The sequence below is a fragment of the Dendrobates tinctorius genome, unplaced genomic scaffold (genome assembly GCF_039654945.1).
Source record: "Dendrobates tinctorius isolate UK_male_01 unplaced genomic scaffold, ASM3965494v1 ptg000205l, whole genome shotgun sequence".
NCBI lineage: Eukaryota > Metazoa > Chordata > Amphibia > Anura > Dendrobatidae > Dendrobates > Dendrobates tinctorius.
Genome location: NW_027361872.1, coordinates 1,455,397 through 1,474,622, shown reverse-complemented (window position 1 = coordinate 1,474,622; position 19,226 = coordinate 1,455,397). Strand labels below are relative to the sequence as shown.

The 19,226-nt window shown below is 47.8% G+C and overlaps 1 protein-coding gene across 1 annotated transcript in view; it reads right to left on the bottom strand.

Moving 5' to 3' along the window:
- TTC7A (tetratricopeptide repeat domain 7A) overlaps positions 1-10,454 on the bottom strand; it is a 421,036-nt gene extending 410,582 nt beyond the window's left edge. Inside the window, exon 1 of the mRNA XM_073554004.1 lies at positions 10,241-10,454. Within this exon, the coding sequence (XP_073410105.1) occupies positions 10,241-10,370 (130 nt within the window). The 5' untranslated portion in view covers positions 10,371-10,454. The remainder of the gene's footprint in view (positions 1-10,240) is intronic.
- Positions 10,455-19,226: the final 8,772 nt, after the last annotated feature.

The following is a 19,226-nucleotide window of genomic DNA, read 5'->3' as shown; positions in this document are numbered from 1 at the left end:
CAGATACACAGAGCTTTTCCAGGTGTGTTCACACTTTTATTGTGCCCATTGCATCAAGGAATTTCTCTAGTGAAGTCTAGGGGTGCAAATAGTCGGTTATGAGCATTCGTAGGACCGATCGTTCCCTAATAGCGACCCATCTAAACCCGCCAGCGATCTCCTGATGAACGAGTAAAACTCTAGTTTGTCGGGTGATCGGATCCTTTATAATCAGCAAAAAATATATATAATTGTCATCAGCCCATCGCCAGTATAGAGGAAAAGTGCTGCCGACAACACGATACCGTATGAGGACCGGACAATCGTATTAGCGAATCTTCTGTTCCCATCAGTGATCAATGAGCTCTGAACGACCAGTGATAAGGCGGCCATACTGTAGACAGTAGATCGAAGGCTTATGCGCAAGTTCTTTAAAGGGGTTTTCTCACGTTCAAAAAAGTGGTTCCCAAACGATTGAATATTCATTAAAAAAAAACAAAAACAAACAGAGATAGTACTCAGCCTTCCCCGATCTGGCGCTGGCTCCCTGCCGTCTAATAGGTAAAATTGCAAAATACTTACAAAATCAAGCAGCTTTGCAATTTACTTGTTATTGAAAATCCTCCATGTTCTCAAAAACGGAGGGATTTTTAATGTTATTGTTTATGACTCGTTGCCTTGATTACAAGCCACCCCATTAGACAATGAGTGATGCGCTTACAATCTCTTTGCTATAGAGCTTGTATGTGCTGCTCTGAAGTAGACTAAATGGCTGGATCTGGCCAGCTTCAGCGCCCCTGTGCTCCTCCGATGCTGCAAAGGCAAACCTGTATCTGTCTGCGGTGTCAGAGAGGGTACAGTTCAGGCCAGCGATGTCACTGGTGCGATTTCAAATCGCTCAGGAGTGCACCAACCCCAATATGCAAGAAATCAGCAGGAATCCCAACAGCGCGTTCCTGAACTTCAACCATCAGAAAAGACCTTTAAGGTCAGTCGACCAGCCGCTTTTAGTAGACAGTCAGAAATCTAATATGTATTGGGGTGTCCTAACTTTTTCTTGACACCAGATGTTGAGGGAAAGAAGAACTGGACTGTGAAAACAGAGCTAGTTTTGTGCGGAATCAGGAATCGGTGTAAATGCACCAACTGCAGCTTAGAAAAGAATATTATCAATTATTAGTTTCGGATAACTAATTAACAAACTGGAAGTTTTAACGGACTACTATTCAGATCAATGATCACTCAAGATGCAGCGACGACACCGGAAGTCAATAGGAGACTAACTATAGGACAATCCACAATGAAGTCACAGGACAAGGCCCTCAATTCGATGAACATTTCACCGGTGACAAAGACGCCTTCGAAATGTGGTGTTGAAGAAGGATATTATCAACACAATGGATGTCAAAATGAACAAACAAATCCATTTTGGAACAAATCAAGCCAGACGTGCCACTAGCAGCAAGGATCTCCAAGCTATGACTTTCCTACTTTAGGCACATTATATGAAGAGAGCAATCACTAGGAAAGGACATCATGGCTGGAAAACGGGAAGGAAGAAGTCAAAGAGGAAGACCAGCAACCCGATGGCTTGATAATAACAAGATAACGGCATTGAAGACCCTGGTGGGCCTATCTAGGCTTGAACAAGATCGATCTTCCTACAGAGCGTTGATCCATCAAGTCGCCGTGGCTCGAGATTGAGCTGAAGGCCGTTAAAAAATAAAAAAATAATAATTTAAATTCCAATTTAAACAAGGTTCAATTTTTCAATACATCAACCTAAGGACAGTATTTACGTAAAAAAAATAAAAACAGTGATGTTACCAATACTAATTATTAGACATTTATGAAGGAGTCTGAATGTGGAGACAAAGAGGAGTCAGAACTTTTCCTTACTGGTGTCTGGTTTGTGCAGCATCAATCAAGTGACCGGGACCCTCTAAACTAAGATAATCCTGTGTAAAGTCTCCCGATGGTCATATTTCCTACGCGATATAAATTCAGTCCTGTGTGATTTTCCATCCACATCTATGTCCACATATTAGATGAATGAATACCATTACGATGGCTAGCACAAATCATTTCTATGACTATATCTTACTGCCAAATTGGGAAAGTTCATAAAATTTTGGCAAAAGCTTAAAGGAGCCTTTCTACAAAAAAATCAGACATTAAAATAAATCTCTGTTGTTACACCATGAAGTAAAGCCATGCATAATATATGTAGATTATAACCCAGTCACAAGTGTACTGTTATATACCATCTCCAATTTATTAGTAGGAAACTCTAGCCTAAAGTGGTACAGCAACTATTAGGACAACCCCATTACAATTGCCCTAGTTGGGTATATCTACGTCTTAAGGGACCCTCTTCATCAAATATGATCAGATGATCGGTGGTCGTTATAGCACTTGAATCTGTGGGGATCAACTGATCACTGGGGCAAGGTGGAAAGGTGCTGACCTGCTATGACAACTCCGCTGGCAATACATAGATGAACGTTGGCCAAATAGTCTCCCGACAATACTGGTTGAATGGATGTAATGCCGACACAACCATTCATATTTTAGTCCATAAAAAAAAATAAAAGACGGCCGACTTCATGCCAGATGATGAAGGTATTTTGTTGATCAAAACGACTGTTCAATCCTAAGATTTACGGGAACTTGACAAATCATCATTTTGGTTGAAATCACTCCCTTTCAACAATTTTTAAAGTGAGATTGTCAAATTCTCCAAACCTTCGAAAATGTCACCGGCGCACTTCAGAGATCTATTCGGCAAATGTCCTTGGCGTCACAGGTTTCGGACCTGACATGTTCCTTTAAATCTAATGTAAAGATACTGATTACGGCACACCATTCAATGGGCAGTGGTGTGAACAAGTGTTTGCCCCCTTCCTGATTTCCTATTTTTTGCATGTTTGTCACTGTTTCAGATCAGCAAACAAATTCAATACAAATATCCCCATATTATAGCTCTGGAGCCACGGGGACTTTGTGTTCCTCTGAACAGCCTCGGTGCACATAGCCCTGCCTCATGGCAAATATCGACAAGGTGATCTGTGCCGTCATCAGGCGCTCGGATGAGATGACGGCCACTGGGTCTGAGGCTGGCAGGGATTTTGATGTTTGATTACAGTAAAACAAACAGACTCCGCCGATGCCGGCAGCTGGAGGTGCTCGTCTGGGAGGCAGCCGGTACAAGCCAGGCACAGACACAACATACAGCATAGTGTAAACCTCCCTGAGCAGAAGTATACATGTATATATACGACTTTATTCATTTGTATAGTTGTGCTCAAAAGTTTACATACCCCGGCAGAATTTTTGCCTTTTTTCAGAGAATATGAATGATAACACCAAAACTTTTTCTCCACTCATGGTTAGTGGTTGGGTGAAGCCATTTATTGTCAAACTACTGTGTTTTCTCTTTTTAAATCATAATGACAACCCAAAACATCAAAATGACCATGATCAAAAGTTCACATACCCTGGTGATTTTGGCCTGATAACATGCACAGAAGTTGACACAAATGGGTTTGAATGGCTACTAAAAGTAACATCATCACCTGTGACCTGTTTGCTTGTAATCAGTGTGTGCATAAAAGCTGAGTGAGTTTCTGGGATCCAGACAGACTCTTGCATCTTTCATCCAGACACTGACATTTCTGGATTGTGAGTCATGGTGAAAGCAAAAGAATTGTCCATGGATCTACGGGAAAAGGTAGTTGAACTGTATAAAACGGGAAAGAAATACAAAAAGATATCCAAGGAATTGATAATGCCAGTCATCAGCATTCAAACTGTGATTAACAAATGGAAAACCAGGGGCTCTGTAAAAATAAAACTACGGTCAGGTAGACCAACAAAAATCTTGTCCAAAACTGCCAGGAAAATTGTTCAGGATGCAAAGAAAAACCCGCAAATAACATCAGCTGAAATACAGGACTGTCGGAAATCTAGTGGTGTGGCTGTTTCAAGATGCACAATAAGGAGAGGCACTTGAAGAAAAATGGTCTGCAAAGTCGAATCGCCAGAAGAAAGCCATTACTGCGCAAATACCCCAAAGTGTCTCGCCTACAATATGCAAAACAGCACAGAGACCAGCCTCGAAACTTCTGGAACAAGGTAATTGGAGTGATGAGACCAAAATTGAACTTTTTGGCCACATCCATAAACGTTACATTTGGAAGGAGGACAACAAGGCCTATGATGAAAGGAACAGCATTCCTACTGTAAAGCACGGAGGTGGATCGCTGATGTTTTTTGGATGTGTGAGCTACAAAGGCACAGGAAACTTGGTCAAAATTGAAGGAAAGTTGAATGCAGCACGTTATCAGTAAATAATGTTGCGCATGGGACGTACTTGGACGTTCCAACATGATAATGATCCAAGACACAAAGTCAAGTTGACCTGTCATTGGCTACAGCAGAACAAAGTGAAGGTTCTGGAGTGGCCATGTCAGTCTCCTGACCTCAATATCACTGAGCCACTCTGGGGAGAATTTACAGGAACTGGAGGTTTTTTCTTTTTTACAGCTCGTTGCCTTGGAGACCGACCACTGTTGCTAGACAGTAGAAAATGCCCAGTGCTTACAAGCTCTTTTCTATTGAATGGGTAAGCAATGTTACGAAGCTGGCCAGGATCACTGGAGTGCTCGGTCACCTCCTAATCCTGGCCAGCTTCAAGACGGTACTTACAAGCTAGACTGCAGCGGTGGTCAGTCTCCTAGGCAACGAGTTGTAAAGAAAAGTGTTTATATCTTGAGAATGGCTACAAATTTAAATAAGCGGTAAATTGCAAAAGTGCTCGTTTTTACAAGCAATATCCAACAATGTCCTTCTATAAAGATGGAAATGAACCGTCAACACAACGAAGGTTGATCACTCAGGTGTCCTGGCTGGTGCATGGGGTTGTAACCTCATCAGCACTGCTCACACCTCTTGTAGCAGGGCTGGATGGTACCGGATAACCCTTTTAAGCCGAGTGATCACTTGATTTACTCCTATAAACCTCTCCTATTGTTGGTGATCTGACAAGATCTTTCTAAATCTATACCCATCAAAACAGTCCTCCGCCCAAACAAGGGCAAACACTCTGCGCCTGTGGCAGTTTTCATGATGTGGGTAATAGCTAGTTACGACACTTAGAGGGGTTGTCTCGTGTTTTTTTTTTCCAGGAGCGCACTGCTTTCCCGCCTCACAGGTTCCTGCACACCGGGGACCATGCGCTCCTGATTGATTGACAGCTCGGAGCAGCAGCACCGTTGCACTGCTGGCCTGAACGTGGCGCTCGCCGATGCTGCTGTATGAGGCATCTTTACCTCTGCAGCGTTGGGGGAGCGCAGTGGCCATGAAGCAGCATGCTCTCCAGCAATCCTGACCAGCTCTAGAGAAAAAACCCACTGTGCGTGTTCAGCCGCTGCTGCTAGAACTGGATTAAAAACACATGTGAAATGCACAAATGTGAACAAGTCTGTAGGACAATGTTCACACCACTCACTGATTGAAACACAAACAAAGCACAGAATGAAAAATGTGCAAAAATACCTTGTAGTAAGACATATAATAGTAGTCAGCAAGTGCTGATAAAAAGATGACAACAAATACAGGGTATTTAGTCGATACGTTTTTTTGTAAAAAAATGTATGCCAAGCTGCTCCACCACGTCAAGGTAACCCCTATTGAAGCAGTCCTTATCTAATATATTTAAAACCTGAACATGTGAACAGTGTCTAAATGAGCAGGATTAAGACAGGCGCTTACCTGTATGGGCTCGTGGCGTGAGACAGCTCCTTTTGTGCATGTCAAACAAGAGAGGGGTGGGGTCTCTCAAATCATGCATAAGCACGAAAAAAATGGATTAAAAACACATGTGAAATGCACAAATGTGAACAAGTCTGTAGGACAATGTTCACACCACCCACTGATTGAAACACAAACAAAGCACAGAATGAAAAATGTGCAAAAATACCTTGCAGTAAGACATATAATAGTAGTCAGCAAGTTCTGATAAAAAGATGACAACAAATACAGGGTATTTAGTCGAGAACTGGAGCCGTGGTCGGTAGCCTAGACAATGAGCAGCAAACAGTACAATTAACAATCTTCAGAATAGATGAGATTGTTAATAAAAAGTAAATTATCAAATTGTTTATTTTTATTAGCACTTTGGAATTGTACCCATTTATTATAATAAGAATGCCTTTAAAGCCTCATTTACAAAATACGGTTTGGAAGGTTTTCACGGTGCTTCTAACTAGGTGTACACTGCTGTTACCTGTAAATACTCTTTATACCCTGTATATACACGGTATACCCTGTATATTCTTTTTGTGTATACTTTGTATGCACGCTTTATATAACTTATATATACTACGCCCTCTGCATACCCTGTATATAGTCTGTATACCCTGTATATAGTCTGTATACCCTGTATATAGTCTATACACCCTGTATACACTCTGTACACCCTACATACTCTATATACTATGTACACCCTCTGCATACCGTGTATATACAATATACACCCCGTATACACCCTGTATATACTCTGTACACCTTGTATATACTCTGTACACCCTACATACTCTATATACTATGTACACCCTCTCTATAAACCCTGAATATACTCTGCACACCCTGTATATACTTTGTACACTTTGTATATATTCTGTACACCCTGTATATACTCTGCACACCCTGTATATACTCTGTATACACCTGAATATAACCTGCATACGCTGTATATCCTGTATATACTCTGTACACTCTCTGTATACCCTATATATATATATACTCTGAACACACTGTATATACTCTGTGCACCCTGTGTATATCCTGCATATACTCTGTATATTCTCTGTATACCCTGTATATTTCCTGTATACTCTGTACACCCTGTATATAACCTGTATACTCTGTATATACTCTGTACACCCTGTATATAACCTGTATACTCTGTATATACTCTGTACACCCTGTATATAACCTGTATACTCTGTACACCCTGTATATACTCTGTACACCCTGTATATAACCTGTATACTCTGTACATACTCTGTACACCCTGTATATAACCTGTATACTCTGTACACCCTGTATATAACCTGTATATTCTGTACACCCTGTATATAACCTGTATACTCTGTACATACTCTGTACACCCTGTATATAACCTGTATATTCTGTACACCCTGTATATAACCTGTATACTCTGTACATACTCTGTACACCCTGTATATAACCTGTACACTCTGTACACCCTGTATATAACCTGTATACTCTGTACATACTCTGTACACCCTGTATATAACCTGTATACTCTGTACACCCTGTATATAACCTGTATACTCTGTACATACTCTGTACACCCTGTATATAACCTGTATATTCTGTACACCCTGTATATAACCTGTATACTCTGTACATACTCTGTACACCCTGTATATAACATGTATACTCTGTACATACTCTGTACACCCTGTATATAACCTGTATACTCTGTATATACTCTGTACACCCTGTATACTCTGTACACCCTGTATATAACCTGTATACTCTGTACACCCTGTATATACTCTGTACACCCTGTATATAACATGTATACTCTGTACATACTCTGTACACCCTGTATATAACCTGTATACTCTGTACACCCTGTATATAACCTGTATATTCTGTACACCCTGTATATAACCTGTATACTCTGTACATACTCTGTACACCCTGTATATAACCTGTATATTCTGTACACCCTGTATATAACCTGTATACTCTGTATATACTCTGTACACCCTGTATATAACCTGTATACTCTGTATATACTCTGTACACCCTGTATATAACCTGTATACTCTGTACACCCTGTATATACTCTGTACACCCTGTATATAACCTGTATACTCTGTACATACTCTGTACACCCTGTATATAACCTGTATACTCTGTATATACTCTGTACACCCTGTATATAACCTGTATACTCTGTACACCCTGTATATACTCTATACACCCTGTATATAACCTGTATACTCTGTACATACTCTGTACACCCTGTATATAACCTGTATACTCTGTATATACTCTGTACACCCTGTATATAACCTGTATACTCTGTACACCCTGTATATACTCTGCACACCCTGTATATAACCTGTATACTCTGTACATACTCTGTACACCCTGTATATAACCTGTATACTCTGTATATACTCTGTACACCCTGTATATAACCTGTATACTCTGTACATCCTGTATATACTCTGCACACCCTGTATATAACATGTATACTCTGTACATACTCTGTACACCCTGTATATAACCTGTATACTCTGTATATTCTCTGTACACTCTGTATATTCTCTGTACACCCTGTATATAACCTGTATACTCTGTACACCCTGTATATACTCTGTACACCCTGTATATACTCTGTACACCCTGTATATACTCTGTACACCCTGTATATACTCTGTACACTCTGTATATAACCTGTATACTCTGTATATACTCTGTACACCCTGTATATACTCTGTACACTCTGTATATAACCTGTATACTCTGTATATACTCTGTACACTCTGTATATAACCTGTATACTCTGTATATACTCTGTACACCCTGTATATACTCTGTACACCCTGTATATAACCTGTATACTCTGTATACCCTGTATATTCTCTGTACACCCTGTATATACTCTGTACACCCTGTATATACTCTGTACACCCTGTATATACTCTGTACACCCTGTATATACTCTGTATATTCTCTGTACACCCTGTATATAACCTGTATACTCTGTATATACTCTGTACACTCTGTATATAACCTGTATACTCTGTATATACTCTGTACACCCTGTATATACTCTGTACACCCTGTATATACTCTGTACACCCTGTATATACTCTGTACACCCTGTATATAACCTGTATACTCTGTATATACTCTGTACACCCTGTATATACTCTGTACACTCTGTATATAACCTGTATACTCTGTATATACTCTGTACACTCTGTATATAACCTGTATACTCTGTATATACTCTGTACACCCTGTATATACTCTGTACACCCTGTATATAACCTGTATACTCTGTATATACTCTGTACACCCTGTATATTCTCTGTACACCCTGTATATACTCTGTACACCCTGTATATACTCTGTATATTCTCTGTACACCCTGTATATAACCTGTATACTCTGTATATACTCTGTACACTCTGTATATAACCTGTATACTCTGTATATACTCTGTACACCCTGTATATACTCTGTACACCCTGTATATACTCTGTACACCCTGTATATACTCTGTACACCCTGTATATAACCTGTATACTCTGTATATACTCTGTACACCCTGTATATACTCTGTACACTCTGTATATAACCTGTATACTCTGTATATACTCTGTACACTCTGTATATAACCTGTATACTCTGTATATACTCTGTACACCCTGTATATACTCTGTACACCCTGTATATAACCTGTATACTCTGTATATACTCTGTACACCCTGTATATTCTCTGTACACCCTGTATATACTCTGTACACCCTGTATATACTCTGTACACCCTGTATATACTCTGTACACCCTGTATATACTCTGTATATTCTCTGTACACCCTGTATATAACCTGTATACTCTGTATATACTCTGTACACTCTGTATATAACCTGTATACTCTGTATATACTCTGTACACCCTGTATATACTCTGTACACCCTGTATATACTCTGTACACCCTGTATATAACCTGTATACTCTGTATATACTCTGTACACCCTGTATATACTCTGTACACTCTGTATATAACCTGTATACTCTGTATATACTCTGTACACTCTGTATATAACCTGTATACTCTGTATATACTCTGTACACCCTGTATATACTCTGTACACCCTGTATACACTCTGTACACCCTGTATACTCTGTATATTCTCTGTACACCCTGTATATAACCTGTATACTCTGTACACCCTGTATATACTCTGTAGACCCTGTATACACTCTGTACACCCTGTATACTCTGTATATACTGTATACACCTCCCTGACTGTTTCCACCTCCTGTAACTTCCTGTATTGCATCTAGAGATTTCCACAACAGTCATGGAGGTGGCTGCGCTCTCTCACCAGTCACCTGCTGCCATCTACTTCACCTAATGACACCACGGCTCTCAGTGCAGGACGAGGAGAGTCGCAGTCACACGTTCCTATTCATTGCCACTCACCGCTGTGGTCCTGGACCTTGGGTGCCAGCTGCCTGACCAGGAGCTGGATCTTCTCCCATTGGCACTCAGCCCTGCAGCGTTCAATCTCCGCCTCCAGCTTCAGGTGAGACTGGGACAGCCGGGAAGCCATGATGTGTCATCCCAGTGCGGGGATCCCGGCGCCAAGCGATCACTGCCGACAGCGCTGCCGCTCCGGACACAAACTGGCTGCCTGCTACGCTGCCCCGCCCACTCTGCGCCACGGCGCTCACTGATTGGCTGCAGATACAGAGACACAAGCGCTCATTGGTCAGTGACTATTTCCTTGGCAGACACCTTGTAATGTAGAGAAGCTGATCTGTCACAGAGCAGAGAATCACAGAGAGACATGTGCAGGAATGGCAGAGGCAGCCAGGGACAGACAGGTACAGGTGTGCTGGAGACAGAGGTCATCACAGAGAGACGTGCAGGAATGGCAGAGGCAGCCAGGGACAGACAGGTACAGGTGTGCTGGAGACAGAGGCCATCACAGAGAGACGTGCAGGAATGGCAGAGGCAGCCAGGGACAGACAGGTACAGGTGTGCTGGAGACAGAGGCCATCACAGAGAGACATGTGCAGGAATGGCAGAGGCAGCCAGGGACAGACAGGTACAGGTGTGCTGGAGTCAGAGGCCATCACAGAGAGACATGTGCAGGAATGGCGGAGACAGCCAGGGACAGACAGGTACAGGTGTGCTGGAGTCAGAGGCCATCACAGAGAGACATGTGCAGGAATGGCAGAGGCAGCCATGGACAGACAGGTACTGGTGTGCTGGAGACAGAGGTCATCACAGAGAGACGTGCAGGAATGGCGGAGACAGCCAGGGACAGACAGGTACAGGTGTACTGGAGACAGAGGCCATCACAGAGAGACATGTGCAGGAATGGCAGAGGCAGCCAGGGACAGACAGGTACAGGTGTGCTGGAGTCAGAGGCCATCACAGAGAAACATGTGCAGGAATGGCGGAGACAGCCAGGGACAGACAAGTACAGGTGTGCTGGAGACAGAGGCCATCACAGAGAGACATGTGCAGGAATGGCAGAGGCAGCCAGGGACAGACAGGTACTGGTGTGCTGGAGATAGAGGTCATCACAGAGAGACATGTGCAGGAATGGCGGAGACAGCCAGGGACAGACAAGTACAGGTGTGCTGGAGACAGAGGTCATCACAGAGAGACATGTGCAGGAATGGCGGAGACAGCCAGGGACAGACAAGTACAGGTGTGCTGGAGACAGAGGCCATCACAGAGAGACATGTGCAGGAATGGCAGAGGCCAGCCAGGGACAGACAGGTACAGGTGTGCTGGAGACAGAGGTCATCACAGAGACATGTGCAGGAATGGCAGAGGCAGTCAGGGACAGACAGGTACAGGTGTGCTGGAGATAGAGGTCATCAGAGACATGCGCAGGAATGGCAGAGGCAGCCAGGGACAGACAGGTACAGGTGTGCTGGAGACAGAGGCCATCACAGAGAGACATGTGCAGGAATGGCGGAGACAGCCAGGGACAGACAAGTACAGGTGTGCTGGAGACAGAGGCCATCACAGAGAGACGTGCAGGAATGGCAGAGACAGACAGGGACAGACAGGTACAGGTGTGCTGGAGACAGAGGCCATCACAGAGACATGTGCAGGAATGGCAGAGGCCAGCCAGGGACAGACAGGTACAGGTGTGCTGGAGACCGAGGCCATCACAGAGAGACATGTGCAGGAATGGCAGAGGCAGCCAGGGACAGACAGGTACAGGTGTGCTGGAGACAGAGGCCATCACAGAGACATGTGCAGGAATGGCAGAGGCCAGCCAGGGACAGACAGGTACAGGTGTGCTGGAGACAGAGGCCATCACAGAGAGACATGTGCAGGAATGGCAGAGGCAGCCATGGACAGACAGGTACAGGTGTGCTGGAGACAGTGGTCATCACAGAGAGACATGTGCAGGAATGGCAGAGGCAGCCAGGGACAGACAGGTACAGGTGTGCTGGAGACAGAGGTCATCACAGAGAGACATGTGCAGGAATGGCAGAGGCAGCCAGGGACAGACAGGTACAGGTGTGCTGTAGACAGAGGTCATCAGAGACATGCGCAGGAATGGCAGAGGCCAGCCAGGGACAGACAGGTACAGGTGTGCTGGAAACAGAGGCCATCACAGAGAGACATGTGCAGGAATGGCAGAGGCAGCCAGGGACAGACAGGTACAGGTGTGCTGGAGACAGAGGTCATCACAGAGAGACATGTGCAGGAATGGCAGAGGCAGCCAGGGACAGACAGGTACAGGTGTGCTGGAGATAGAGGTCATCAGAGACATGCGCAGGAATGGCAGAGGCCAGCCAGGGACAGACAGGTACAGGTGTGCTGGAGACAGAGGTCATCACAGAGAGACATGTGCAGGAATGGCAGAGGCAGCCAGGGACAGACAGGTACAGGTGTGCTGTAGACAGAGGTCATCAGAGACATGCGCAGGAATGGCAGAGGCCAGCCAGGGACAGACAGGTACAGGTGTGCTGGAAACAGAGGCCATCACAGAGAGACATGTGCAGGAATGGCAGAGGCAGCCAGGGACAGACAGGTACAGGTGTGCTGGAGACAGAGGTCATCACAGAGACATGTGCAGGAATGGCAGAGACATCCGGGGACAGACAGGTACAGGTGTGCTGGAGACAGAGGCCATCACAGAGACATGTGCAGGAATGGCAGAGGCAGCCAGGGACAGACAGGTACAGGTGTGCTGGAGACAGTGGTCATCACAGAGAGACATGTGCAGGAATGGCAGAGGCAGCCAGGGACAGACAGGTACAGGTGTGCTGGAGACAGAGGTCATCACAGAGAGACATGTGCAGGAATGGCAGAGGCAGCCAGGGACAGACAGGTACAGGTGTGCTGGAGATAGAGGTCATCAGAGACATGCGCAGGAATGGCAGAGGCCAGCCAGGGACAGACAGGTACAGGTGTGCTGGAGACAGAGGTCATCACAGAGAGACATGTGCAGGAATGGCAGAGGCAGCCAGGGACAGACAGGTACAGGTGTGCTGTAGACAGAGGTCATCAGAGACATGCGCAGGAATGGCAGAGGCCAGCCAGGGACAGACAGGTACAGGTGTGCTGAAAACAGAGGCCATCACAGAGAGACATGTGCAGGAATGGCAGAGGCAGCCAGGGACAGACAGGTACAGGTGTGCTGGAGACAGAGGTCATCACAGAGACATGTGCAGGAATGGCAGAGACATCCGGGGACAGACAGGTACAGGTGTGCTGGAGACAGAGGCCATCACAGAGACATGTGCAGGAATGGCAGCGGCAGCCAGGGACAGAGAGGTACAGGTGTGCTGGAGACAGAGGCCCTTACAGAGAGACATGTGCAGGAATGGCAGAGGCAGCCAGGGACAGACAGGTACAGGTGTGCTGGAGATAGAGGTCATCAGAGACATGCGCAGGAATGGCAGAGGCCAGCCAGGGACAGACAGGTACAGGTGTGCTGGAGACAGAGGTCATCACAGAGAGACATGTGCAGGAATGGCAGAGGCAGCCAGGGACAGACAGGTACAGGTGTGCTGGAGATAGAGGTCATCAGAGACATGCGCAGGAATGGCAGAGGCCAGCCAGGGACAGACAGGTACAGGTGTGCTGGAAACAGAGGCCATCACAGAGAGACATGTGCAGGAATGGCAGAGGCAGCCAGGGACAGACAGGTACAGGTGTGCTGGAGACAGAGGTCATCACAGAGACATGTGCAGGGATGGCAGAGGCAGCCAGGGACAGACAGGTACAGGTGTGCTGGAGACAGAGGCCATCACAGAGACATGTGCAGGAATGGCAGAGGCAGCCAGGGACAGACAGGTACAGGTGTGCTGGAGACAGAGGCCATCACAGAGACATGTGCAGGAATGGCAGAGGCAGCTAGGGACAGACAGGTACAGGTGTGCTGGAGACAGAGGCCATCACAGAGAGACATGTGCAGGAATGGCAGAGGCAGCCAGGGACAGACAGGTACAGGTGTGCTGGAGACAGAGGCCATCACAGAGAGACATGTGCAGGAATGGCAGAGGCAGCCAGGGACAGACAGGTACAGGTGTGCTGGAGACAGAGGCCATCACAGAGAGACATGTGCAGGGATGGCAGAGGCAGCTAGGGACAGACAGGTACAGGTGTGCTGGAGACAGAGGTCATCACAGAGAGACATGTGCAGGAATGGCAGAGGCAGCCAGGGACAGACAGGTACAGGTGTGCTGGAGACAGAGGTCATCACAGAGAGATGTGCAGGAATGGCAGAGGCAGCCAGGGACAGACAAGTACAGGTGTGCTGTAGACAGAGGCCATCACAGAGACATGTGCAGGAATGGCAGAGGCAGCCAGGGACAGACAGGTACAGGTGTTCTGGAGACAGGGGTCATCACAGAGACATGTGCAGGAGTAGCAGAAGCCAGCAAGGGACAGACAGGTACAGGTGTGCTGGAGACAGAGGCCATCACAGAGAGACATGTGCAGGAATGGCAGAGGCAGCCAGGGACAGACAGGTACAGGTGTGCTGGAGTCAGAGGTCATTACAGAGACATGTAAAGGAATGGCAGAGACAGCCAGGGACAGACAGGTACAGGTGTGCTGGAGACAGAGGCCATCACAGAGACATGTGAAGGAATGGCAGAGGCAGCCATGGACAGACAGGTACAGGTGTGCTGGAGACAGAGGCCATCACAGAGACATGTGCAGGAATGGCAGAGGCAGCCAGGGAAAGACAGGTACAGGTGTGATGGAGACAGAGGTCATCACAGAGACATGTGCAGGAATGGCAGAGGCAGCCAGGGACAGACAGGTACAGGTGTGCTGGAGACAGAGGTCATCACAGAGAGACATGTGCAGGAATGGCAGAGGCAGCCAGGGACAGACAGGTACAGATGTGCTGGAGACAGAGGTCATCAGAGACATGTGCACGAATGGCAGAGGCAGCCAGGGACAGACAGGTACAGGTGTGCTGGAGACAGAGGTCATCACAGAGACATGTTCAGGAATGACAGAGGCCAGCCACGGACAGACAGGTACAGGTGGCTGGAGACAGTGGTCATCACAGAGACATGTGCAGGAATGGCAGAGGCAGCCAGAGACAGACAGGTACAGGTGTGCTGGAGACATAGGTAATTACAGACAGACATGTGCACGAATGGCAGAGGCAGCCAGAGACAGACAGGTACAGGTGTGCTGGAGACAGAGGCCATCACAGAGAAACATGTGCAGGAATGGCAGAGGCAGCCAGGCACAGACAGGTACAGGTGTGCTGGAGACAGAGGTCATCACAGAGACGTGCAGGAATGGCAGAGGCCAGCCAGGGACAGACAGGTACAGGTGTGCTGGAGACAGAGGTCATCACAGAGACATGTGCAGGAATGGCAGAGGCCAGCCAGGGACAGACAGGTACAGGTGTGCTGGAGACAGAGGCCATCGCAGAGACGTGCAGAAATGGCAGAGGCAGCCAGGGACAGACAAGTACAGGTGTGCTGTAGACAGAGGCCATCACAGAGACATGTGAAGGAATAGCAGGGACAGACAGGTACAGGTGTGCTGTAGACAGAGGTCATCACAGAGACATGTGAAGGAATGGCAGACAGCCAGGGACAGACAGGTACAGGTGTGCTGGAAACAGAGGCCATCACAGAGAGACATGTGCAGGAATGGCAGAAGCCAGCAAGGGACAGACAGGTACAGGTGTGCTGGAGACAGAGGTCATCACAGAGACATGTGAAGGAATGGCAGACAGCCAGGGACAGACAGGTACAGGTGTGCTGGAAACAGAGGCCATCACAGAGAGACATGTGCAGAAATGGCAGAGGCAGCCAGGGACAGACAGGTACACGTGTGCTGGAGACAGAGGTCATCACAGAGACATGTGCAGGAATGGCAGAGACATCCGGGGACAGACAGGTACAGATGTGCTGGAGACAGAGGTCATCAGAGACATGTGCAGGAATGGCAGAGGCAGCCAGGGAAAGACAGGTACAGGTGTGATGGAGACAGAGGTCATCACAGAGACATGTGCAGGAATGGCAGAGGCAGCCAGGGACAGACAGGTACAGGTGTGCTGGAGACAGAGGCCATCACAGAGAGACATGTGCAGGAATGGCAGAGGCAGCCAGGGACAGACAGGTACAGATGTGCTGGAGACAGAGGTCATCAGAGACATGTGCAGGAATGGCAGAGGCAGCCAGGGAAAGACAGGTACAGGTGTGATGGAGACAGAGGTCATCACAGAGACATGTGCAGGAATGGCAGAGGCAGCCAGGGACAGACAGGTACAGATGTGCTGGAGACAGAGGTCATCAGAGACATGTGCACGAATGGCAGAGGCAGCCAGGGACAGACAGGTACAGGTGTGCTGGAGACAGAGGTCATCACAGAGACATGTTCAGGAATGGCAGAGGCCAGCCACGGACAGACAGGTACAGGTGTGCTGGAGACAGTGGTCATCACAGAGACATGTGCAGGAATGGCAGAGACAGCCAGGGACAGACAGGTACAGGTGTGCTGGAGACAGAGGTAATTACAGACAGACATGTGCACGAATGGCAGAGGCAGCCAGAGACAGACAGGTACAGGTGTGCTGGAGACAGAGGCCATCACAGAGAAACATGTGCACGAATGGCAGAGGCAGCCAGGGACAGACAGGTACAGGTGTGCTGGAGACAGAGGTCATCACAGAGACGTGCAGGAATGGCAGAGGCCAGCCAGGGACAGACAGGTACAGGTGTGCTGGAGACAGAGGTCATCACAGAGACATGTGCAGGAATGGCAGAGGCCAGCCAGGGACAGACAGGTACAGGTGTGCTGGAGACAGAGGCCATCGCAGAGACATGTGCAGGAATGGCAGAGGCCAGCCAGGGACAGACAGGTACAGGTGTGCTGGAGACAGAGGCCATCGCAGAGACGTGCAGAAATGGCAGAGGCAGCCAGGGACAGACAAGTACAGGTGTGCTGTAGACAGAGGCCATCACAGAGACATGTGAAGGAATAGCAGAGGCAGCCAGGGACAGACAGGTACAGGTGTGCTGGAGACAGTGGTCATCACAGAGACATGTGCAGGAATGGCAGAGACAGCCAGGGACAGACAGGTACAGGTGTGCTGGAGACAGAGGTAATTACAGACAGACATGTGCACGAATGGCAGAGGCAGCCAGAGACAGACAGGTACAGGTGTGCTGGAGACAGAGGCCATCACAGAGAAACATGTGCAGGAATGGCAGAGGCAGCCAGGGACAGACAGGTACAGGTGTTCTGGAGACAGGGGTCATCACAGAGACATGTGCAGGAATAGCAGAAGCCAGCAAGGGACAGACAGGTACAGGTGTGCTGGAGACAGAGGCCATCACAGAGAGACATGTGCAGGAATGGCAGAGGCAGCCAGGGACAGACAGGTACAGGTGTGCTGGAGTCAGAGGTCATCACAGAGACATGTGAAGGAATGGCAGAGACAGCCAGGGACAGACAGGTACAGGTGTGCTGGAAACAGAGGCCATCACAGAGAGACATGTGCAGGAATGGCAGAAGCCAGCAAGGGACAGACAGGTACAGGTGTGCTGGAAACAGAGGCCATCACAGAGAGACATGTGAAGGAATGGCAGAGACAGCCAGGGACAGACAGGTACAGGTGTGCTGGAGACAGAGGCCATCACAGAGAGACATGTGCAGGAATGGCAGAGGCAGCCAGGGACAGACAGGTACACGTGTGCTGGAGACAGAGGTCATCACAGAGACATGTGCAGGAATGGCAGAGGCAGCCAGGGACAGACAGGTACAGGTGTGCTGGAGACAGAGGCCATCACAGAGACGTGAAGGAATGGCAGAGGCAGCCATGGACAGACAGGTACAGGTGTGCTGGAGACAGAGGTCATCACAGAGACATGTGCAGGAATGGCAGAGGCAGCCAGGGACAGACAGGTACAGGTGTGCTGGAGACAGAGGCCATCACAGAGACATGTGAAGGAATGGCAGAGGCAGCCATGGACAGACAGGTACAGGTATGCTGGAGACAGAGGCCATCACAGAGACATGTGAAGGAATGGCAGAGGCAGCCAGGGACAGACAGGTACAGGTGTGCTAGAGACAGAGGCCATCACAGAGACATGTGAAGGAATGGCAGAGGCAGCCAGGGACAGACAGGTACAGGTGTGCTGGAGACAGAGGTCATCACAGAGACATGTGCAGGAATGGCAGAGGCAGCCAGGGAAAGACAGGTACAGGTGTGATGGAGACAGAGGTCATCACAGAGACATGTGCAGGAATGGCAGAGGTAGCCAGGGACAGACAGGTACAGGTGTGCTGGAGACAGTGGTCATCACAGAGACATGTGCAGGAATGGCAGAGGCAGCCAGGGACAGACAGGTACAGGTGTGCTGGAGACAGAGGTAATTACAGACAGACATGTGCACGAATGGCAGAGGCAGCCAGAGACAGACAGGTACAGATGTGCTGGAGACAGAGGTCATCACAGAGAGACATGTGCAGGAATGGCAGAGGCCAGCCAGGGACAGACAGGTACAGGTGTGCTGGAGACAGAGGCCATCACAGAGAAACATGTGCAGGAATGGCAGAGGCAGCCAGGGACAGACAGGTACAGGTGTGCTGGAGACAGAGGCCATCACAGAGAAACATGTGCAGGAATGGCAGAGGCAGCCAGGGACAGACAGGTACAGGTGTGCTGGAGACAGAGGTCATCACAGAGAGACATGTGCAGGAATGGCAGAGGCAGCCAGGGACAGACAGGTACAGGTGTGCTGGAGACAGAGGCCATCACAGAGAAACATGTGCAGGAATGGCAGAGGCAGCCAGAGACAGACAGGTACAGGTGTGCTGGAGACAGAGGCCATCACAGACAAACATGTGCAGGAATGGCAGAGGCAGCCAGGGACAGACAGGTACAGGTGTGCTGGAGACAGAGGTCATCACAGAGAGACATGTGCAGGAATGGCAAAGGCAGCCAGGGACA